This window comes from Platichthys flesus, chromosome 14, assembly GCF_949316205.1.
Source record: "Platichthys flesus chromosome 14, fPlaFle2.1, whole genome shotgun sequence".
Lineage (NCBI taxonomy): Eukaryota > Metazoa > Chordata > Actinopteri > Pleuronectiformes > Pleuronectidae > Platichthys > Platichthys flesus.
In genome coordinates, this window is record NC_084958.1 from 15,513,564 (window position 1) to 15,538,195 (window position 24,632).

The 24,632-nt window shown below is 43.4% G+C and overlaps 2 protein-coding genes across 3 annotated transcripts in view; both read left to right on the forward strand.

Annotated features, from left to right (window-relative positions):
- Positions 1–250: 250 nt before the first annotated feature.
- Positions 251–18,068, forward strand: LOC133968154 (desmoplakin-A-like). 2 transcript variants are annotated; one of them, XM_062404031.1, is made up of 24 exons: positions 251–652; positions 2,117–2,201; positions 2,749–2,867; positions 3,463–3,607; positions 5,589–5,714; positions 5,864–5,917; positions 6,002–6,169; positions 6,339–6,443; positions 6,538–6,633; positions 6,723–6,848; positions 7,283–7,435; positions 7,554–7,708; positions 8,360–8,486; positions 8,915–9,101; positions 9,199–9,446; positions 9,554–9,735; positions 10,360–10,498; positions 10,621–10,814; positions 10,932–11,094; positions 11,253–11,336; positions 11,455–11,562; positions 11,769–11,867; positions 11,983–13,797; positions 14,296–18,068. In XM_062404031.1, exons 1-24 carry the CDS (start codon positions 414–416, stop codon positions 17,497–17,499), a joined length of 8,121 nt encoding a protein of 2,706 aa, XP_062260015.1. In that variant the 5' UTR covers positions 251–413; the 3' UTR covers positions 17,500–18,068. The 2 variants fall into 2 exon arrangements, with proteins under 2 accessions (XP_062260015.1, XP_062260016.1); XM_062404032.1 differs by having other exon boundaries at positions 253–652; positions 11,983–12,480.
- Positions 18,069–19,256: 1,188 nt separating this feature from the next.
- Positions 19,257–24,632, forward strand: part of LOC133968576 (tensin-3-like) — a 31,276-nt gene continuing 25,900 nt past the window's right edge. The window contains exon 1 of the mRNA XM_062404710.1: positions 19,257–19,624. The gene's annotated coding sequence lies outside the window, so the exon portion shown is untranslated. The remainder of the gene's footprint in view (positions 19,625–24,632) is intronic.

Below are 24,632 nucleotides of genomic sequence, written 5' to 3' on the forward strand. Positions count from 1 at the left end.
CCTGTGGAATGCAGCTTACATTCGATCATGTTAATAATTATTAAGATAATGATCTAATATCCTGAATCACTTTCTCAGAGCCTCCGAGTTCAACTGAACTCCCCCATACATAGTTTAAGTCATTTTGCAACTTCCCATGAATTGTGCTGAATGAGACACGCTAGCGCGCACACACACACGCACACAGTCTGCAGGAGAGGGTTTCGTAAACGCAGTAAAGGTGTGGTTTTCTACTCGGACCAAAAGCTGCTCGCTTCCGCCTCTTCCCAGCAGTTACGCACCATTTTCTGCGCAACAGGAGACTCGGAGGGGAACCGAGGAACCGAGGCGCACGGTCTGTGCGCTCTTCTGGACAGCAGAGGACGGAACAACACATTTAAAACAACCCGACGAAAACAATAACAACAACAAACATGAGTATGTACGGCTCCCAATCCAAACTGCCCAACATGGGCCTCAGGAGCAACTCGAGACCGGATTTGGCGAGTCCCAGTTTTCGAAGCGAAGTGTTCCTCGGTGGAAACGGCGTCCAGGGGGATTACCAGCAAGGGGACGGCGGATACACCTACCACACCACCTTCTCCAGGAGCTCCGCGCACGGCGGTGGGCTCCAGGGACCGAAGGTGGCCGTCAGCTCAGGGGGGGCAATGAGGTAAGAGCTGAGGAAAGCACCTGTCGTAATGATCTCGTGTTTAAGCAAAGCCCTGAGACACAGGTAGGAAAGTTTGGGAGTTCAAAATGTTATTACTTTCACTTTAAACTAGAAAAATGTCATCAGGCAGAAGGGGGCGTCCGGTAAGAGCTTTTAGATCAGCTGGGAAATGTGGCTGTGTGTACACAGACGTGACGTGGGGGTGGGGGGAAAGTGTAGGTTGGTTAAAGTTAGAAGCATACATTACAAATAAATGCAAATGTTTGTGGACTATTGTTTCCTTAAGACCAATTCAGGAAAGATTAAAATAATTTTTTATATAAATATCATAATTGTCATTGTAAAATGTTAACAAATGTCAAAAAGCAGGAGAGGCTGAAAATGTGGCTTTCAAAGTACATATTAACTAATATGGTCTTGTAAAAATGAGAAGAGTTCAGGTTAGGTGAAAATATAAACCACAAACTACAAATTCAAATATATAAATCATTCACTGATAAAGTGCAGCGACACCATTACCTTTATAATCATTAAAGAAAATTATGACTATGACGTCAGCTTCCTCTAAGCAAAGCTTAAGTGGATCTCTGAAATTGTCAAAAAATGTCAACAGTCTACATATTTATGAAACTAATGGAGGATTCCTGTGTCAGCAACACTTTCAGCATGATTTGTGAAAGTGTGGACGTTTAAAATGATCATTGTTTCCCTTTAAAATGACAAAAATGTCATTAAGCAGGTTGCACTTGTTTGGAAAAGCTACTTACACTGACAAGGATTTTACTACAGGGTGAAATATCTCATCAGTCCAAAGAGCTGAGACACATTTGTAAAAGCAGCATTCTCTACTTTGTTTCTGTAGTTCACACGTTAGTACTACTCCTCGTACCATTCCTCTTGTGTTGCCCAATAATCTGAATCACAAACAAGGAAATACTTACACACACACACACACACACACACCACTTGAATGTTCTCACATGCACCGCCTCGCCTCACACCATTGTCTAACGTTGTAACAGGGTTGTCTTTCTCTTTGAGAGATGCTTAACTCACGGTGAACAAAGGTTAAAGTAAAAACAGGATATTATTTAAATTGCGAGAGAGAAAGTCAAGAATTGTCTGGTGTGTTTTTCTGCCCGTGACCCATTTCCTCGTCCAACAGCACAAAGCAGGACTTCAAAATGATTTCAAGTCCTTGGTTTTCACAGTGTTGATCTGCTGCGCCATGTTCACTGAGAAACTTGGGTCTTCATTTTAATTTCCACTTAATTCAATATTCATTTACATGCATTTTTAAGAATTCAGTAACATAACAACTATATTAACGCAACCTCTCTTTTAAAACTATGCTTATTTTAAGCTTTTTAATGATCTCGCTGGGTTTTTATCCATTCGTACCGGTACTATTTTATACGTGTTAATACATTTTGAAATAATGTTTTATGTTTGTTTGTTTTTCAGCGTGCACGGCATTCAGCAGAAGTCTTCATACCTGACCGGCGTTTGTCAAGATTATCTATCGAGAGCGCAGATGATGCTGCAGAATGTAAGTGTGTAGCACACAGATTAACACAACTGATCTCATAGGATAATAATCATTATAATAACTAGAATGACACTCTGAGGAGCACATACCTCCACAGTCCCCTTGAATCCAATTCAAATGCAAAAAAAAATGGCTATCAAAGCCAGGAAACGTCCTATCTAGCAATGTGAAACAAAGAGATAAATTATTCCTGTATCCACCTCAAAACGTAATGGGTTCTTCCCACACCAAAACCACATCCTTCCCCAAAGTCTGTTAGTTTTTTTGCAACCTTGCTTAAAATCAAACAAACAAGTGGACTGGGGTGAAAACATAACCTCCTCGGAGGAAGAAACAAAATGGCTGCGTTGCTTGGCTGCAAAATGAAAGTCTTTCAGAGCCTTTTATTGACTGTAAAACTGTTTATACAGTTATAAGTACTCTTGTTTTCATATCAATATATGATGATGCTGTGTCAGGGTTGTAAGAAGATGACAGGACAAAAGGCCAGATTTGACCTGTTTTGAATACAGGTGGAGCTCACTGTGGCTTGTGTGGGGTGTTACAGGGGCATCCGGCCGTGGAGGTGGAGAAGCAGCTGATGATGTCGGCAGAAACCCTGGACCAGCTGATGCTCTGCGGCCGGGAGCTGCAGCAGCTGCGTATCCCCAACAACGTCTTCAGAAGGTACGGCTAGACGCGATGAGCGTGTGTCATATTGTTTAAAGATGTTGGTTTTGTCAAAATAAAAATGATATTAATATTAATAACAAATTTAACACTTTTGGAAATGTATACTAGCAGAAAGTTATTGAAGCTGGAGCTTAACGAAAGGTGAATTGAATCTAATGCAATAAAAGAAGCATTTAAATAAATTATAATTTGTTGTAAAGTCTGTACTGTAATATAAAAAAACATATTCTGAAAAAGACTGCAATAATTGGTTTATTACATTTTAAAAAATGATGTTTCAACCATGCTTAATAGCTTCCATTGATTGACTCTAATGTCGAGTCAAACAACTAAAGATTACTGTTTGATTTGGGAGGGTGTACTTTGGCTGTTTTTTGTGTTAATTCGTGACACTTCCCAGGTGGCGCTAAACAGAAATGAGGTTGTAGACGACACTCCTGAATTTCATTTCCATACTTGAACCAAACATTTCTCTGAGAAAGCCACACATGCTTCTCCTTCTGCTGTATTTACCCACATGACCTCTTTGAAGCTGCCAGGTGCTCCGGGAAGATTCACAAAGTATTTCCTTTTCTGTCCAACTCTGCAGTGTGGAGCAGTTCCAGAACATGCATGGTGCCATCCAACAGCAGCTTGCCGGGGGTATGACCATTAGACGCAACCGGGGCAGCCAAGGCTCGCTGGACGGGGGGAGGGCCTTCAACGATGCCATAGGCTGGATCAGCCAGCAGAAGGTGAGCTTCTCATTTTAATAACACGAGAAAAAGGAAAACACCAACACAAAGAGAACAAAAAAAGTTCGTAAAACAAAAATTCGGGACCTGGTTTCTTTATTTTTCTTTGCATAAAGTTATTGAGCAATGTTTTATGAAATTATATTACCATAGGTCACCAGCATCAATACAGTCATCCGTTGCAATAGATGACATCAACCACACAGGCGTTGATGAGACTTGCAGGACTCTATGTGCAGTTAGGAACATGTTGGAGCAGTAGGAATAATAGCACCTGCAGACTGATACCTGCCTGTACGGGTACACAAGTGTGCACTGTTTGATAGGTAAAGGGAGGAGGACCCTGTGTGTGTGCGCGTGTGTGTGTCGGTGGGGGTGCATTACTCTATTCCTCCTTCTGTCCTCCCGTAACTGAAACCATCTGGTCACTCCGCCTAAACCCGATCCGTGAGTGAGTGAAAGAGGCCGAGAGGGGACGACTGAAACAAAGAGGATGAAAGAGCTCGGCCATTGGAGAAAGAGACAGATAGAGCGAGAGAGGAGGATGGAAGGCAGGAGAGCGAGGAGAGAGGGCAGCAGATTAAGAGGCCGTAGAAGTAGAGGAAGGAGCGTGAAATCTGACACTCTCCTCGGCCGGTTGTTATGGGACGGGGCAGTTGATCTGTAATGTGCTTATGGGAACACGCCCTTGTGCCTCCCCTGCCCTGCCACCCCATCCAGAAACACACCCTGTCATTCTGTCACCACTCCCAGCCTCACCTCTCCAAACACCCTCAGCCATACCCCCCCCATTACTCAATGTGTGTGTTGTTTTTACTCGACTGGAGGTGCCTCCTTCTATAAACCACTGAACTGTAATCCCCTGATGATTTACTGCTGACTTTTTCTTTTTTTCGTTGCTTGACCTTTCACCATTGGACTTTTAGTGCTTTACTCTCAGCCAGGCTCTTAACGGCCATGTTGTGTGAAGCGTCTGCTTAGTAACCGTGAAAGAAAAAGGGAGCGGCGAGAGAACAAAAGCCGTGAAGAGAGAGAGAAAAAAAACCAAGAGTATAGAGCAGGAACCGGCTGCAGTCGGTTTGCTGGCTGGGCTCTTATCAAAGCTTAGATGACGGAATAGTTGGAATAGTTTCCTGCCCCACAAGGCATTTAATGATTATATGCTGACACCCAGTGGACTAAAGTGGAACAAACCCAAAAAACAAAAGAATTAACAGCAAGGAATATACTTTTTACTTTTTTTCCCTGAAAGTCGTGAACTAATTTGGTTGAGGTTTTGAATGCATTTGAATCTGTCCTTTTGTAACTTTAAAAAATTGTGTCTATTCCAAGGTTTGGTATCTTTTTGCCTTGACTAGTTAATCATTTTTTCACTTTGACACAGTAAAACAACCTATTGGACTCAAAAAGACGCAAGTAACATCACAGGATTTGATCATGCTGGCGTGATTGCACACTCCAGAAGGTTAAAAGACCAAAATAAAGAACTTATACACTAACAAGTGTCTCCTGTGTAGCTAAATTCTGAAGAAGCTTATTTCTCATTGGCAAAGAGCTGCATTATCGCTTAATAAAAAGATTAGAAACCATTAAATACAAATATGTATATATACATCTCTGTAGTCCCGCCCAAATAAAAATGAACCATTCCCTCATGTTTGAGTAACAATTGCTAAAATCTGCGGTTTCTGGCTGTGGTTGTGTTTTGATTATTTTCTGAAAGAAATATATTTAGTCTGTTTTTATTTAATGCTCATCTCAGGCTGGGACAAGTGGGATTAAGACCAGGTGTCACAGACATGATAGGAAGGACTTAATAATACCAGCCTTATTCCTTAAAAATGCAAATTGCATATAAAACTGCGATTCATGAAATGTGTTATTCCCCTGCATTTGAGGCTGATTTCAGGTTATATTAATTGTGTGCAGTAGTAGTTATTTCATTTCAAAAGCCAATGAACTGTGATTCTGCATCTTACAGCGAATGATTGAGACGGCACCCTGGGGGGACGACTCTGCCACCATCGAGAAGCAAATCCAAAATCACAACAAAGTTCACAGCTCCATCCAAAGGAGTCAGGAAGTAGACAGAGCCAGAGATGAACTGGTAAGTGGTCGTTCCCTGGCCCATTTTAAGCTACTTGCTATTGTAGTACTGAAAATAATAAATGTTTGACTGGAAAATGTTCAATATTTTTGATTTAATTAAATATTTAAGTAAATAAAAATGAGCAACATCTAAAATCTGTTTTTCAGAGGGGCGACAAGTACAACCTCTCCGTCCTGGAACAAGAATGGGAAAGCTTGCAGGTAGAAGCAAACTCTTTTTAAAAATGAGCTGAATTATGTCACATTTGGGTCATATTCATAAATTTGACCTTTTGCTCTTATCAGAAAATGTCCCACGCCCGCCTGAGTCAGCTGCGAGAGCTTCAGAGCATCATTGAGGATATCTCCCGAGCCATCATGTGGGTGAACGAGAGAGAAGAGGAGGAGCTCATGTTTGACTGGGGGGACAAAAACATCGACCAGTACATCCCCAAGAAGCAAGAGAGCTACTCGGTAAGGACCAGTAGCTGACTCTTACCCCGGGTTGAATTCATAACCTTCGGCCTGTGGGTCTGATTACACGTTTACCTTTAGTGTGTTTATCATTTATCTTCTTGAACTTGGTGACAGAGTCCACGTTTTGGCCTTTTGGGATCCTTAATGTCAGTTTCTTCCTTCACAGAGGCTGATGAGGGACCTGGAGGTGAAGGAGAAGGATCTGAACAAGCTGAAGGTGAAAGCAGATGGACTCCTGAGTAACAACCATCCAGCCGTAGACAAGATTGAAGTAAGTTGTTTTTTTCGTCTCTCTGGGTGTTTTTCAATCGTAAACAGAAAATTATTTTGTGTGGTTTTACTGATTCATCTGTTTCTGCCCGCAGGCCTACATGGACACCTTACAGACCCAGTGGAGCTGGCTGCTGCAGATCACCAAGTGCATCCATATTCATCTGAAGGAGAATGCCGCCTACAGCCAAGTAAGTACATCATCACTGCTCCAGCTCATGAGTCCGGCCTTGTTTTTTTTATTGGAGCGCTGATCAAAGCTTCTCGCTGCCATCTTCAGTTTTTCAAGGAGGCCAACGAGACCTACATGAAGCTCCAGAAGGAGAACGAGACGATCCGCAGCAAGTTCGGCTGCGATAAGAACACCCCAATGGAGAGCCTCACGGAACTCCTGAAAAACCTGGAGGTACGGTCACACTCTGTTTAGTCCTGGAAATACAGATTTATCTACATGTGGAAGCAGATGGTTTGTTTCACACAAACATCTGGAGATGCACCATTACAAAACAATGATAAATAGAACCCAAATGGATTTTTGGGGGCCGATGTCAATTATGATATATAGAATTTCTGTTTCTGATTTACCAACTGCAGACTACATATATATATATATATCCAAAACTGTATGGTAAGGAATAAAATCAAAATCAAATCAACATAGGACCAAAAATATAGAGTTTGTATTCAAAAAGTACATTTTTTTAAATGGGAAATACAAAACATTAACAAATTTATGATGAATTAACGATGGACTGCTTCTCATTTATCGTATAGAGTATGTGACTGTTGTGTCAAGTGAGTCCAGTTATGATCAATGGTTTTATTTTTGCATGTTCACAGATAGAGAGGGAGCGCATTATGGAAAACAAGAGGCAGGTCCACAGTCTGGTCAGCAAGTCCAGGTCCATCGTCAGGCTGAGACCTCGCAACCCAGAGGACAAGAGCCCCGGCCCCGTCATCATCAAGGCTATATGTGACTTTAAACAAGACCAGGTGGGATACACGCTCTGTCGCACACACACACGCACACACACACACACACACGTACACACAGTATGAAGTGAATTACTACAACTGAACTCTGTGTTGTGTTGTGTGTTTTGTGCGACAGAAAGGGATTTTGAAAGGGAACGAGGGCATCCTGAAGGACAACTCTCAGCGCAGCAAGTGGCTGGTGACAGGACCTGGAGGTCTGGACATGTTGATCCCCTCCGTGTGTCTGCTCATTCCTCCACCAAACCCGCTGAGCATCGGCCTCGCCAGCAAGTAAGACACCGTGAATGAAATGAGATTTTGAGAATAATTAGCAGATAAAAGTCTGTGCTCAAACGTTTCATAGTCCTGATACCTGGTAATGTGGTGCTGAAGGGACGAAGGATTCAGTATTTTGGTACTAATATACATATACAAACGTTTAACTTAACAAGATGCTCCACATTCCTTATTTTTATTCAGGCAACAGTCTGATCTTCTGATATTCCCACTCTGAAATGACCACTTTATTCTCAATTGTCCCTATGTGCCCCTAAGTCCTATAGATCAAACACTGGGGATTAATTTTATCTTTCAAATGTTAGGTTGGAGTTGTAAACTATTCCGTTTGTTGACGCTCACATTTCAACAGCCTCAGTAATGGCACTGTCATGTATATCTAATTCTTTGTTATAACAATGTCTAATAGATGTCATATACGTACATACATCTGTAGACAAATGAAAACTATTATTTTCAAACCTCAGAGATGCAAGTGATAAAATTCAATTTGTTTCCACAAAATATGATTGTAAATGATGTGGTTTCCATGCACATAACCCATTTCAAATGAAATGGAAGCGCAGTTCATGCCTCCGTTTAAGGTCTGAGGCTGAGATCTACTTTACCTTTATGAGTGAATAATGACTTGTTACTGTTCCACAGGACTGAGCAGTACTATGAGGCCATCATGGGCATCTGGAATCAGCTTTACATCAACATCAAGAGTCTCATCTCATGGCAGTTTTGCCTCAAAGACATCAACTACATCAACTCACTCAATGTCACGATGGTAGGATAACAACCACTTCTCAGTTTTACATTGTCAAGGTCCAGTGTGTGAGATTTTTTTTACAAATTGTTGTTTCCTTTCCCTAATATGGGCCCATTATATTTAAAGGCTTTATAGTTACATTAGCATCGTGTCCTCTCTACGAAGGCCGCCATGTTTTTTACAGTAGCCCAGACTGGACAAACTCAAAACCTTTTTAGTTTTTATGACAACTAAAGGCTACCACAGGTTCTCTCTCATATTTTGGAAGGGGAGGGTGAGCTGAGGGGGTATTCCGCTGCAACATGCAACTTCACCACTAGATGTCACTAAATTCTACCCTGAACATTACTTTGTTTTCGGAGCAAATGTAAATACAACCCTGTGTCCTTGTTTGCTGACCTTCTGTGTCTTTTGCATCACTTCACCTCTCTCCTCGGACATGACAGTTGTCTAAGATGCGCCCTGACGAGTACCGCACCATGATCAAAAGACTGGAGAATCACTACCAAGAGTTCATCCGTACCAGCGAATCTTCTGAGCTGTTCGGGGAGGAGGACAAGATAGACATCCAGAACAACTTTGATAAAGCCAATAATTACTATGACACTCTGATTGTCCAGCTGCCTGCGCACAGTGAGTGTAAAATGTCTTCACATTATCACTAACATTTCACTAACAAGCTCCTTTCCACCATATGTTCATTTTCTTCAAATGATTTCAACCACTATAGGGGAAGATGCGACTAAGCCTGAGTCACCAAAACCGACTCCAGCACCCATCATCCCCAAGACCACGGTCCCCAAGGTGACCACGCAGCCTCCCCCGGCCAGCTCCACCATCAACATCACCCTGCTCAGCAGTCTGCAAGAAGTCCGACGCAGGCTGGAGCTGGCCGAGTACGGCCTCACCAGTCACCTCCATGTTCCCCTGGGAGAGAACAGTGTGCACGAGTGCTCCGTGCACATCCAGAACCTGCAGGTATGCAACCGTTTATCTATCATTCTGTCGAGTTATAGGTGAGGTGCATTCTGTTGCAGGATTTGCAAAACCACAGATTCATTTATAAATAAAATTTTGATTTTCAGTCTGTGCACGGAGATTTGGACTCTATCCACGACGAGTACCTGCGCCTGAGAGAGCTGATCATAAAGCAGCTGGAGAGGATACCAGGGGATTCAGAGCAAGCCAAGTTCCTCCGCTCAGAATTAGAAATTATCAACCAAAAACTGGGAGGCCTGCAGGGTCTCTACGCAGCCTACATTCAAAGGTAACTGATTTTACTGTAAATACACCAGATTTGTTTATTTCACAATGTCAGAGTAAATACTTCCCAAAATGAAGTCAGTATCAGACATAATGAAATAGCTTTTCATCTCGTCGACATTTAATCTAATCACCGTGCAGTCTAGAAGGACATCAGCTATTATCCGATGACAAATAAGCCTCTGGGAGGAAAGGCCAGTATTTTGAGATTTCCGCTGTAGACTGCGGATATCCAGCAAAAAGACTGTCATCCTTTTGTCCTACACTGTTTACAGTCCAAATAGTTTCCTACATCACATGAGTTGTATGTTTCAACACACGAAATACAAACAGGGATACATTTTGTAGATATTTTAGGTCCAGATGCCATTTTGACCAATCTCCGTTAAAAGTTATTGGCATGGGAATGCAGATGAATTCAAAAGCTCACCGCTGATGCATTTCAGTATATGTGTTTTATCGCCTCATTTGTTCTCCACACAGACTGTTACCTTCATGCTACTAAACCCTGCTCAAACATGATTGGTCGAACTAGAAAACAGAAGACTTCTGGCCCTACAATCTTGTCCCTCGTCTACAGATTTCTGCATTTTCACTGTTTAGATGAATGACTGTGTGTTTTCAACAGACTATCGGCTCTTCAGACCCTGCTCCAGAATCTTCTCGAGGCCGAGGATATCATTAAAGTCCACGAGGCCCGGCTGACAGAGAAGGAAACCACCTCCCTGGACCAGCGGGAGCTGGAAAACTATCGGAGCACTCTTAAGGTTCGAGACTCACATCTCTTTTTTTTAAGTTTGAGGAAATGTAAGCAAAAATGTTTTTATCACACTAACACTATTGGTTAATTTGTTGTAAATACTAACTTGTTTTTTCTTCTTGATTATAGCACATGAAGAGTGATCTGGATCAGAAAAGAGATCGGTTGACAGCTATGGATTCTGCTCTGGCCAAAGCATTGCAATTCAATGGTCAAATCTCTGGGTCCTTCCACAAGTGCGACGTGGATTTGTCCAAATACTCGGACCTGGTGGGTCAGATGTCCGACCGCTGGCATCGCATCCAAACCCAGATTGATAGCAGGTACAGTACAATAGGCTGTACATTTCTTAAATACCTCAAACATTTTCCACATCCTCTGTTTGTCATGGCCGTTAACAACATCATCTCTTCCTCTCACTCCCACTCCTTCCTCCTCAGAATGTGGGACCTGGAGAAGCATGAGAAGCAGCTGAACCATTATCAACAGAGCAGCACTTCCGTGGAACAGTGGATAGACAATGCCAGGAAGCGCCAGGACACGCTTCAGATGGTGAAGCTCAATGACATCCAGACCCTGATGGAGCACCTCAACCAACAGAAGGCACGTCTGTCCTTGTTTACATCGATGTAAACTTTGGTTTAGATCTGAAGATTTTATACATCACATGTACATTTATATAACTGAAAATGTATGAGTTTTAATTGAATTCAAGACCACAACCTTGAACAGTTTTTTATGCATATGTCCTTATTACACAGGCACTTCACATTGAAATTAAAGGAAAGAAGGAGAAAGTAGACGACATGCACAAGAATGCAGATACCTGTGCTACGTCCATAAAGGTTTGCCGACCCCTAACCCATTTACCGAATATGTGGACTGTATTCTTTCAATATAAAAATATTCCTATGCAACAACGGTACAGACGAGTGAAGTCTATGTTGTGTTGTGTGTCTGCAGGACTATGAGCTGCAGCTGGCCTCCTACAGTTCAGGCCTGGAAACTCTGCTGAATATTCCTATCAAGAGAGCAATGCTGCAGTCGCCAGCCACTGTGGTCAGACAGGAGGTATGAGCCATGATGTCACACTGACCACATATTTACATCAAAACACGAGTGGCAACTAAATGTGTATTATACTACTCATTACATAGTACATGCAAGGAATTATTAAATGTTTATATAGTCTTCTCGTGCCATTTTAAACATTAATATATATACCTGCAACATTATTATCACCTCAACATTTCAACTTCTAATTTTGATTTCATCAGGCGTCTGACATCCAGTCCCACTACGTAGAGCTTCTTACCCGCTCTGGGGACTACTACAAGTTCCTCGGGGAGCTTCTGAAAAACATGGAAGAGCTGAAGGTAATTACTGGATCTTTCATTAGTCATTGCTATGCTAGTAAGATAAATGAACAAGATGAAAGTAAAATAAATGAACAAAAAGGTGACATAGATTTTTTCCTGTTGCTCTCTACAGATAAGGAACACCAAGATTGAGATGCTGGAGGAGGAACTGAGGCGTCTGAAGGATGACCTCCAGGATAATAATCAGAAAAACAAGTCTCTGGAAGATGCTTTGGCCCGCTACAAGCTGGAGCTGACTCAGTCAAAACATGAGCTCATTTCTATGGAGGAAGTGAAGAGAACCACGGCAATCCAAGTCAATGTTACCAAGGAGAACCTGGACAGCACTCAGAGCCAGCTTCAAGATCTCAGTGACCAGCTGACCCGCATTAAATACCAGCTGGATGAAGAGAATAGGAAGAGGAGACTGGCAGAGGAGCGCTATACCAGCCAGCAAGAAGAGTATGAGGCGTCCGTTCGCCGCAGACAGAAGGAACTGGAAGAGCTCAACTGGACCAAGATTGACTTAGAGAAAAGTGTGAAGGACAGAGAACGTGAACTGGAGAGAATGAAGTTACTGCTAGAGGAAGAGGCGACCCGTCGACGTAATGCGGAATCAGATATCTCAAAGGTAAGAACACAGTGCACCCAAGAGATTACTCAACTTAAGCAGACATATGAGACACAGATCCACGTTACCAAGACCACAATCCTGAAAGCCTCACAGCAGAAAGAAGAGGACTCTGCCGAGCTGAGGCTGCAAGTTGACAGACTCACTGTGGAGAAGAGAGATTTAGAGGAGGAGCTGAGGAGACTCAGGATGTCCATTGCTCACACAGAGGAGCAGAAAAGCAGAGCAGAGCAGGAGTCAAGCCAGCAGAGGGCCTCAGCAGCACAGGAGACGCGGATGCGCAGTGAGCTAGAGGTGCAGCTGAGAAGTTTCAAGCAGCAGAAAGGAGAGGATGAGATCAAATTAAAAGATGCCATTAAAAGCAACCAGGAGAAGTCCAGGCAGATCAGCGTGCTCACATTTAATGTGGAGGAGGAGGGGAAGAAGAGGAGAGCTCTGGAGTTGGAACTCAATCATCTGAAACAGGCTGAGGCAGAGCTGAAAGCAAAGAACACCTCCTATCTGGAGTCAATCAACAAGCTCAAAGTTACTGAGCAAGAGATCCACATCACCAGAGTGGAGCTGGACAAACAAACCAGTGAGAAGACCAAAGCTGAGCAGAGTTCTGCCAGGCTGCAGAGCCGAATCCGTGACCTTCAGGTCTCGCTGGATGGGATGGAGGACGAGTTGGAGAAACAGAAGAAGGCAACCCAAGAGGAGTTCACACGTAGGAAGAGAATGGAGGCTGAACTGGAGAGGATTACACAAACCTGCAGAGAGCACACCACCACGATTACCACACTGAAATCTGTCCAGCTAGAGGTTTCCACCTCCGGAAGGAAGTATGAGCAGGACCTAAGAGCCCTCCAGGAGGCTCTGGAAAAAAGCCTGAGGGAGCATAAAGTCACCAAGGAGGAACTGGCAGCTGTTAAAGTTGAGCTGAAGACACTGAAACAGAAGCTCCTGCAGGAACAGAGCCGGATTCACGAGCTCAACCTGCGCAACGAGAGCCTTTACAAGACCATCGAGGAGAAGAGCCGCCAGCTTAACGAAAACACTACAGAGATTGAAAAGCTGAAGACTCTGACGCAGAACCTGACGAAGGAGAGGCTGAGGTTGGAGGAGGAGCTGAGGGCAGTTAGACAGGAGAGAGATGAGCTGAAGCTCAGCAAAGACGCTGTTGATGGAGAAAGTGCCACTCAGATCTCAGCCTTGCATGTCCAGCTTCAGAGTAGCACCAAGAGGACAGCGGAGCTCCAGACTCACATCAACGACCTGACCAGGGAGAGAGAAAAGCTCAAAATGGAAATAGACAAAATCCAAAAGCAATCGATTGAGGTATTTTTGATTGCATTTAGGGGTCGTCTGCTCATAACGCTACATAATTGAACTAATGTTTTTCTCCCTTTGCATGAATGGTTGAAGCTGCATTTAGATTTATCATGATTTCTGCATGAAATTCACCTACTTGCAAATGTTTTTCCTTAGAAAACGAGTTGTTCACCTTATTACTTTGCAAATCATGGCACTGAACCTAATTCATACAATAATAAAAATCACTTCATGAAACACTGTAATAATACTAATACTGTGCATATGTACAAAATCAATTAAGTCTAACAGTATTGAAAGCTAAAGGACATCAAATTGGCTTATGACATCACCAATTCATGTAATGAAAATGCTAAAAGTTGCTAAACTCTTACAACATGCTTCTAAGGAAATTCATACGCACTTCATATGAATTTGAATCAAAATGTGGCTTTTGCATATGTGTTAATAATATGTTGGCATTTTTGTACTGACATAACATTTTGTTTTGGTATCTTTCCACAGACATCCATCCTGGTGCATACGTCCCAGAGCCAATATAGTGAGCTGCTGTCGGAGAAGGACAGTTTGCTTTGCAAGCTGAAACTGCTGGAGCAGGACAAGACTCGTCACCAGCGCATAGAAGAGGAGCTGACCCGCATCAAGATCACACTTGAGACGGAGGTCCGTAGCAAACAGCGTGTGCAGGATGAGAAGAATTCTCTCCTCAAGGAGTTTAACTGTATGAAGAGCCAGTATGAATTGAGAGAAGGCCAGATCAGGCAGTGCGAATCAGACAGAGACAAGGCGGATCGTGAGAGGTTATCCCTGAAAAATGAGATCGAGAGGCTCATGAGGGAGCTGAAGATTATTGAGGAGAAGTACAAGAGCAGGCTGATGATGTCTGAAAAGGAGTTGTCAGAACTTACTCTCAAAAGAGAGGCCCTGGAGAGAGAGATAAAGAGGCTGCAGCAGAGACCTAGCATTCTGAACCAGCAGACCCAGACAGATGAGAAAGTCCCAACAATTGATCCATCCAAGCTGGTTTTTGATGGGGTGCGTAGAAAAGTCACTGCCCACCAACTTTGCGACTGTGGTATAATCTGCAAAACCACTTTAGACCAGCTCTTAAAGGGAAAGAAGACAGTGGATGAGGTTGCTTTGGACATCCAGCTTAATCTAAAGGGTTCAGGTGTTATTGCTGGCATGACAACAGGTGCTCAAGGAAAAATGCCATTCACTGCAGCCAAAAACAAAAACCTCCTCAGCCCAGAGAGCGCTCTCATGCTTCTAGAAGCTCAAGCAGCAACAGGCCACATAATAGACCCGGCATTTAATGAAAAGATGCCTGTGGATGCAGCCTGCTCCAGAGGAATTGTGGACACAGAAGACAGAGACATCCTGGTGACAGCTGAAGCTGCAAGCACAGGCTTTAAAGATCCATACAGTGGCAAAGTGTTATCTGTGGGTCAGGCTTGCAAACAAGGCCGCATAGACAAAGACACAGCCATCCGCTTGCTGCAGGCACAGGAGTCTGTGGGAGGCATATTGGATCCTGTTCTGAGTGTGTTCCTTCCAAAAGATTCGGCCTTGGATCGCAATCTTATCGACGAAGACCTCTATAGGGCTTTGAACAAAAAACCTAAAAGCTACCTGGACCCTGCGACGGGAGAGAAGATCAGTTATAATGACCTTAGGAAGAAATGTACAGTCGAACCTGTTAACGGCCTGCTTCTGCTCCGTGGTCCAGAAAAGTGCATGACAGTAAAGGGTCTCCGTGGTGAAGTTCCCATTTCAGAGTTAATCAATTCTGAGCTTCTGGATGAAACTGACTTGGTGAAGATCAACCAGGGCAAACTGACCTGCAAAGATATTGAAGACAAGCTGAAGTCCTATCTGTATGGCTCTACCTGTATTGCAGGTATCTATGATGAGGCCAATGAGCGAATCATGCCTATTTATCAAGCTATGAAGGAAGGTCTGCTCATGAGGGGAACCACCCTGGAGCTTCTTGAGGCACAAGCTGCTTCTGGGTTCATTGTTGATCCAGTCAACAATGTTTTCCTGCCAGTAGAGGAAGCTGCAAAGAGAGCTCTGATAGGGAAAGAGTTTAAGAATAAGCTTTTGTCTGCAGAGAAAGCAGTTATTGGATACAAAGACCCACACACAGGAAAGACAATCTCCCTCTTCCAGGCTATTGAAAAAGATCTTATTGAGAAAGGTCATGGAATCCGTCTCCTTGAAGCTCAAATAGCTAGTGGCGGGATTATTGACCCAAAAGAGAGCCATCGCATTGATGTTAGTGTTGCCTATAAAAGGGGGTATTTTGATGAGGAGATGAATGAGATCCTTACTTATGAAGGAGATGACACCAAAGGGTTCTTTGACCCTAATACCAAGGAAAATCTTACATATCTGCAGTTGAAAGACAGGTGCATCACAGATCCCAAAACAGGTCTAATACTCCTGCCACTCAAAGACAAGAGGAAGCCGCAGAAGTCTCAGGAAAGCCGCACCAACGTCCTCCGCAAGAGGCGGGTTGTGATCGTTGACCCAGACACAGGACTGGAGATGTCAGTGAGGGAGGCCTATCACCGCGAGCTGATTGACTATGACACCTTCCTGGACCTGTCAGAGCAGGAATGTGAGTGGGAGGAAATAACCATCCAGGGGTCCGATGGCGCGTCACGATTGGTGATAGTGGATAGGAAAACAGGAACCCAGTACGACATCAAGGACTGTATGGAGCGTGGTATCATTGGCCAGAAAACTGTGGATCAGTATCGAGCTGGAACGCTAACCTTGACCCAGCTTGCTGACCAAATTATCAGCAACACCAGTAGCTCTGACATGACTATTTCATCCAGCAATGCCGATGATATGTTCACCTGCAGCAACCCCGCCCAGGCCGCACCGTCCTCTCCAACTGTCCGTAAACGCTTCAACAGTATTTCTATTACTGTCTCACCCCCGGAGATGTATGATGACCAGAGCCCTGTTGCAGCCATATTTGACACAGAGACCCTGGAGAAGATAACTATTTCTGAAGCGCTTCGAAGAGGCATAGTTGACACTATTACAGGACAAAGGCTGCTCGAGGCCCAGGCATGCACAGGTGGGATTATCAACCCTGCCACTGGCGAGAGACTGTCGCTGCAGGATGCTGTCCACCAGAGCATCATTGATGACAGCATGGCTGCTAAGCTGAAACCTGCCCAGAAAGCCTTTGTTGGTTTTGAAGATTTAAAAACTAAAAGGAGGATGTCCGCAGCAGAAGCAGTAAAGGAGACATGGCTGCCTTATGAGGCAGGTCAGAGATTTTTGGAGTTTCAGTATCTGACAGGAGGCCTGATTGACCCTGGCACTGGTGTTCGTCTGAGCATCGAAGAGGCTATCCGCAAGGGGTGGCTTGACGGTAAAGGGGCGATGAAGCTTCAGGATTCACAGAGCAATCAGAAGTACCTGACCTGTCCCAAGACGAAACTGAAGATCTCCTACAAGGAAGCTATGGATGGCTGCATGGTGGAGGAAAGCAATGGCATGAAGATGCTGCAGGCCTCCTCAATGTCCTCGAAGGGAATCAGCAGCCCTTACAATGTGTCTAACCCAGGATCACGCTCTGGCTCCAGGTCTGGTTCCCTTGCTGGCTCCAGGAATGGATCTCGTAGAGGGAGTGTGGATCATTCCTCTTCTTACAGCTTCAGCTTCTCTTCAAGCAGCACCTCTTAATGCACTGCACGGTAAAAAAGTGAAACTAGGATAGGCTTATTAATAGCGGTTCCTATGCAATTTAAAGTATGCAAAGTAATGTTTGCTTTTTCTAAAAAAGTTATATTCTGCCACTTATTCGATGTTGGGAGATTTGTTTAAATACTGAAACAAATTCATTATATTATTATGGATTTTTTTTGTAGTGTTTTGGTGATTAGATGTGTGAGTATTAAGGATAGGGTATAATTCATGATTTTATTGTATTGCATACTTTTTAAATGAACATATTTGTCATAACAACATTTAACATGGCTTTTTTAGAGAATCTAACAGTGTGTTGTTTCAAAATATGCCGGTTGACCTCAAAATCGGCTTGCTACCCAAATTAAAGTAGTTGTTTCTCTTGCTTAGTTTATTTCAGCTTGACTCATGTACTGTATGTTTCCGTCTTTTTTTTTAAACAAATGTTGTTAATTGCAAATGCTGACTTTTGGCTTAAAATTCTGGAATGTATTGACAACTATTCTTTGCCAAAAAAATGTTATTCACATTATTAACAAACAATAAATAAAAGTTGTAACAATTCAGATGCAAACGTTCTTTTATTCATTCATTTATGAGCTGATGATCTGTATTGTCCAGTAAAAGCTCAACAATAGGCCACATTTAACGGAGAGGCTCTGTTCATCTCAAAGGCAGTACCCATTATTACCCATGGATGGCGTTAAGTGTCATGGTGAAGACCATATATGAACAAACATGGGCATTAATCAAACAATAATATTATCAAAATCTCTTGTGTGCACCAGAGAAGATACCACTGAACACTTTGTGATGTTTTGATTTGTATATATGTTTAGCTAAATTATAAAGAATATGACACATTAGAACTATAATTCTTGAAATCTTATTTCACATTTGCCAACATTGCTATGTGATCATCCAATATGTCGGCAATAGTAGGCTACACTTGATCTACACAGTGAAATAGATTTGTTTACTTTTACAGAGTAACAAAGGGAATTGAGTTAATTTAGAGCAAATTCATGGCCTGAGGTAACATGAGTCAAACTAGTTTCACATAATTGATTGTTTTGGGCGATGAACTTCAAAATTGATTCCATGTTTAATTATTCCTGTTCCCTGTTGTTCAGATTAATATACATTATTCACAATTGACAACATAGTTCGTATTTAAAAAAACGACATTTATAAGACTTAATACATTATCATTGAATGTTTCATTTTCTTTTATTTTCATTAGGGAAATCATTAACTTAGGCTTTTAATTCGACACAAAAACCAACAAAAAAGTACAAGTGACTACATACATCGCATTAACATTAACTGCATTGTTAGTTACATTTATCTCGTCTTGTTGTACTGAGCCTTATCTAAATAGGACGTATCTTTCTTCCACTCTTTCTCGTTTCATTTGATCGTTAGGCAACTATGAACACACAAAAGATTCCGCACACATTCACAAATGTCAGAGCATCAACTGGGATAGTGATCTGAAATATAGAATCCATGGATCTATGGTATCCTTTGATGCTTTGTGGGTATTTTGCCTTTTGAAAATGATTATTTTAGTTTTTTATCACTACACTTTTGGGGGGTCCTGGTGGGGGTAGCGGTGGCTTGAGGAAGTCTGTCTGCGTGTGAGGGGTGAGTGTGAGAACAAATGGAGGGAGGCAGGGGGAGGAGGCCCGCACGTAGGGGGAGGGAAAAGGGGAGACGGCCCTGGCGGCGCAGTGGGAGGAGGAGGAGGACCATCCCGTGCCAGGACTTGCGGCGGCTGCAGCGGCACCTCGAACTGGGGGAAGTGTCGGGTCGGTGTGGGGCTGAGCAGCAACTACAGCGGGAGTCGTAGTGGTAGTACTAGGAGGAGTAGAACGCGGCACTTCCACGGAGAAACACCGAGAAGAGGTACCGGGACCGAGGGAAGCAGCAGTGATCGGGGCTTGAGAGCACATTCCAGCGGAGGAGAAAATGAGACCAGCCTGCTCGGAGCCTGTGTGACGGGGCTGAAGGCTCTTTGACTCCGGACATTGTACCAACTCTTCCCCTGCAGCAGCAGCAGCAGCTCTGACTTAGAAAGAAAACCAGAGGAGGAAGACTCTAAAGTTTCTAGCTTTAAAAGGTAGACAAAATGTGTGTGTGTGTGTGTGTGTGTGTGTTTGTGTGTGTGTTCGTGTGTGTGTGTGTGTTTGTGCAGGATTAGACTTGCATACACTTTGTGCACTTTTCAACCATGTCTACTTCTCTTGTGCCCTTTGCTCATTCACATCAAAACTGCAAAACAGGGCACCAGTCTGTGTTTGCTTTGGCTTTGAGCAATACTAAAACAGTGTGTGTGAGTGTGTGTGTGTGTGTGTGTGTGTATGTGTGTATAAAGACAGAGAAGGGACTCATTCAAACTGAGCAAGCCCTGAGCCTGTGGTTATTTTCACTGTGAAGGCCTTTGGATTGGATTTGCCCTCACTCTCTTCTTTGTGTCTATTTCAGCTTTTACAGCCTCCTTTGTCTTTCCTCAATGAATTGTGTTTTGAAGTAGCTTATAATTTGGGGTTCCTTGGCCGTTGTGGGCCACGGTGCACCATAGACCTTTTTTTTTATAATGTGAAACATATGGGGGCCCATTCTTGTTCCCAGCAGTCTACAGAGCTCAAGCCTTTAGTTTGTCCTTTTCTTGACCGTTGGGACTGGCCGGCTGATAATGATGGAGACAAACGGATCGAGAGAGTTTGGTCCTTTTCTTTGAGCTACAGCTGCTGCGTGGTATTTGCTGCCTTAGGGCTATGCTTCCCCGGCAGCCACTGTTGATGACATGTAAAACTGTCCTTACATCACGGCAGCCCTCTTGACCTGAATATCTTTACCTCCCTTTAACCTGCTTGAAAATCAAACACACACCTGCACATACAACCTCAAGCATCATAAACCATACAGGTCGCTCCTTCAGCATTTTGCAGGCTAAAGTCTTTCAAGATTAGCTTTAATTACAGGCCGAGTAAGACAGGAGAAATGTTTTTGAACTGGCAATTATAGCTTTTGTTGCCGGTTCTATTTTGAGGTTAAAGTTGTATGAACAATATCTTCCCCCTCAGGGCGAAGAAAGAATTGTGCGTCAGAAACCCAAAGTGTCCCTTTCCTCTCACTGATAAGAGGCGGCAATTACAAAGGGCGGGCAGAGCGAGTGATGAATGGGGATCTTGATAGTGTGGTTTGGACAGGTGGGTTGGCAGAGAGGCCCGGGGTTGTGTACTGTAAGCAGAACACTGTGATCTAACCCCGGGAGGAACAGCATGGGACACAGCACCGGGGCATTTCACTGTGTCACAGCAGTGCCACGGCCACTTGGCTGACATGTGTAAGCCATTAAACAGAGAGCAGGAGACCCGGGGAAGGAGAGAGGCTGAAAGTAATAAAGGGGCAAGAACAGGGGAAAGAGAGAGGGGAGTGCAAAAGAGATGGAGAGAATGAAAGAGCGAGAGCGAGAGTGGGAACGTAATCCATTTTGGAACGCATTCCACTATGACCTTGGGATAGAAAACTGTAATTAGGGAGTACTTTAAGGGCCCTTAGGGTGCACAGATTTGTTCAGCACCGGGGCTGTCATTTTTATTCCCTTCAAATCAAGTCAAAAAGTGGCACAAATACATGTTAGAGTTCCAGGCTTAGACAATAAACTTGCTAAAAATGCCTGGCACCCTTCTTCTGTGGCTTTCCTTTCAATAGTTCTCATGGTTCTGTTTATTTCAGTTCTTCAGCAGTGAATGGGTGTGAAAGTCTCAGCGTAAACACATAGAGCCCCTGTCAGGCAAAAGAAAAAATTGTGGGCCTTGTCCCTCTCCGGGCCCTTAAACCAGCCTGTTATGTCACTGTGGACAAGTTATCCAGCATCATGAGGCGGGCGCTGGTGCCAAGTATGAATACAAGGGGGGAGTAGTGAAGCTGATGGTATCAAGGTTATTAGATGGCAATTAGATGTGAATGCTAAATGCTGTCTGGGGGCTAAAGCAAGAGGACGAGGGCAAGAAACATCTGTTCTGGTGGCCCCACTCCTCTAAGCTGATGGAGTGGTAAATAGGCATGAATAGTTATTTTCATGTGCCAGGCAGAAATCAAGGCAAATAGGAAGAAATTTAGCAGGATTTAGTCAGTAAATGCTTAAAGTTAAAAAAGAAACACTTAAGGCCAGCAGTAGCCCCACAGGCAGCCAGACTTCCTGAAGCATTTATGGCTCTTTAGGTGTTACTCAGGTTTGCAGACAAACAGCTTAGAGGACCATTAATCTGTCCAGAGTCTCCCAAAGAGACAGTAGTGTTCTGTATGTGTGGCTGCATTTTTCCATAGGGTGCAAAAACAGAGCCAGTTCCTAGAAGGCAGGGTTGGATGGGTTTCAACACCCCACATTGAGCTGGAGCCGTAGCAACACAGCAGTCTGTACCAGATGAGGTGCGTGTTGAGGTGTTGCAAGTGATTTGGTTCTATTTGGAAAATAGTATTTTCTTCATGTTAGTCATGAACATCAAAGCGCCCATTTTTCATTTCACACACATAATTTCAGGATAATGGACCTATACAAATATTCAAGTTGTCACAAAATGGAGGCTGTTGCCGCAACATGTCAATCATAAACCAGAAGCTGGAGCCAACAGAAGCAGTTCAGTTTGATTCACAGTGTGAGCAGGGGGATGGGATGCTTGGATTACTTTCATATGTGTGCAGGCATAGTGTTAGTGGAGGTTTGATTGATTCCAAAACACTTTGCATCTCCAAACCAATTTTCATCCCATTAAATTTTTTTAAATAGAAATAATTGGATTGGGTAGATTTATATCTCTTTTGGTCAATCTAGCCTGGTGGTTTCAGTTTCTCCACTATAGGGATTTAATGGTTTTCTGTGTCATAATACAATAAAATGTGATACTTTAAAGCTTTGGGACACTTTTTGAGCAAACGCACAAATCATTTAAGGGATGGTAATTTGTAGTGGAAATCTCTCATTTTACAGCGACAGACTAACAATTCTTAGTTGGGTCATGACCCAACCCACAATTTATTTTTTAGTGGAAATAGTTTTTTTTAGTTTTTCAGTAATCCTGCTGATAGACAGACAAACAAACGGCCATGAAAACATGACCTCTTGGTGGAGAAAAATAGAAGTCCCTGCTCAAATTGTTAGTATTGTTATGGAAGCTTCTTTCTTTGTACTTTATTTTCTCCTTTCAGTGCTCTGTAAAAAATTAGTAAAAGCGATCTTCATGATGATGACCACACAGAGATTTTTAATGGAAAAAACAGCCAGGGTCATGTTGCACCCAGTCGAATCACATACAAACAAACTTTTCCCGACAACGGATTTGGTTGCTGTGGCTCAACCCCAGGCCGGGCAGAGACGTATTATTTGTGAAAGAGGAGCATGTCAAGTTTTTGCCAACCCTTGTCACCACAGTGGATTCAAGAATGAAAACAGCCATGAGGTCAGCCTTCACATGATTAGGCTTAACCCTTAGGGGCTGACTTGCTGATGACTAGATTTTGAGTCAGTTCATCGTACAGCTTATGTCCTATTACGTGATGCTGTCTTCTTTCATCTCATGGTCCACCTGCTCGTACAAAATGGAAGATTCCATACCGTGTGTGCCAGGTGAAGGGTGTGGCTCCTGAAATAGAATCAGGCTCTGTCCCGGCACTTGGATATGCCTTCCTACTCTGTCTTCCCAACATTTTGAAAATCATAAATGGAATGTCAGATTAATTTATTCCCAGCATTGTTCTGGGCGATTGAGGTAAAGGCACTTGGAGCTGTTCATGCTTGTGTGAACGTGGCTGGCAGCACGCACACAGCCGGGTCAAGCCATTACCTGCAGAGTCTGGAGCTGGGGGAGCCAGACACACCCTAATCCGCCAACATCCTGACCTTAGTAAACCTGTTGCAGCTTGTTCATAGCAGACCTGGCAACCCGTTTTCTCGAATTTCCCCTCTCCTCTACCAGAGTTGCGCCCACTGCCATGGGTGGGCTTGGGATTTGAGTTCCTTGGCACTGCTTATTCTGCCTTTGTGAGCTAATGCTGTGCCTCAAACCAGGAACAAAAGCAGTCAGTGCAAATTAAAGACCAATTATCTTTAGTGCGTGCTGGGGCAAGTTGCTCGTGTGGGCTCGAATGATGAGTGGGAGAAGTGAGAGGTCTTTGGAGGAAAAGTATGTTGTTTAGTGCAGCGATGCATATTAATTATTCATGTGAAATGAACAAGCCTCATGTTTATATTTAGAAGTTTATCCTTTATTCTATTATATAATACATTGGCAAGTTTTCTGGATTTGCATGGCTTGTTGTTTTAGCAGCTAGATATAAACAGTTTGGGAAATCCACTTATTTGCCCAATGCTTTGAGAACAGACGGACTACGCATCTCCACTTCCTCACTGCAATGTTGTTCTGTTAGCTAATCTGGTTAGCTTAGCATAAAGACTGGAAGTGGATGGAAATGGCTTGCCTTAGGTAAAAAAAAATCCATCAAACGGCACAACAGCTTGTCCAAAAAAGAAAAAAGTAAATACTAGACTAAAAGGGAGAAACATGCTACATCTTTAGCAAGTAAGTCATTGCACACCAGGTTAGCCTGTTCCCCATGATTCCAGTCTTTATGCTATGCTAACCAAGCTACAGGCAAAAGCTTAGCTAAGGTTCACCCTCACTTCAAAGATGCAATATGTTGGCAGTCTTTACATTTTTCACTCATCTTTTCAAGGTGTTTCCCAAAATGTTGAAGTATTTTGTTGCACCATATTAATTTAGTGATCTCAATCTTGTAGAGGTTAAGTGTTGATTAGATACTCTTCCCATCTCTACGTAGCACAGTACCTCGACGCTTCCAAAACACGACTCAGCTTTCTCCCCGTAGCCCTGCCCCGGAGATACACTGAGCCTAAGTACTGGCCGACCTGTTCATTAATTTCCCATTAGTCAACGGTTCTTCCTCAGAGTCCCGGGGGAAATAGACTAACCCCGCCATTAGTTCCAGCAATCCCCAAAGACCTCTTACCCCCACACTCTCACCAGCTCCACCAACACACCCACCCTCACAAAACACCCGGGCCTGTTTCCCAAGGGATGACCTCTTCATACACATGGCCTCTT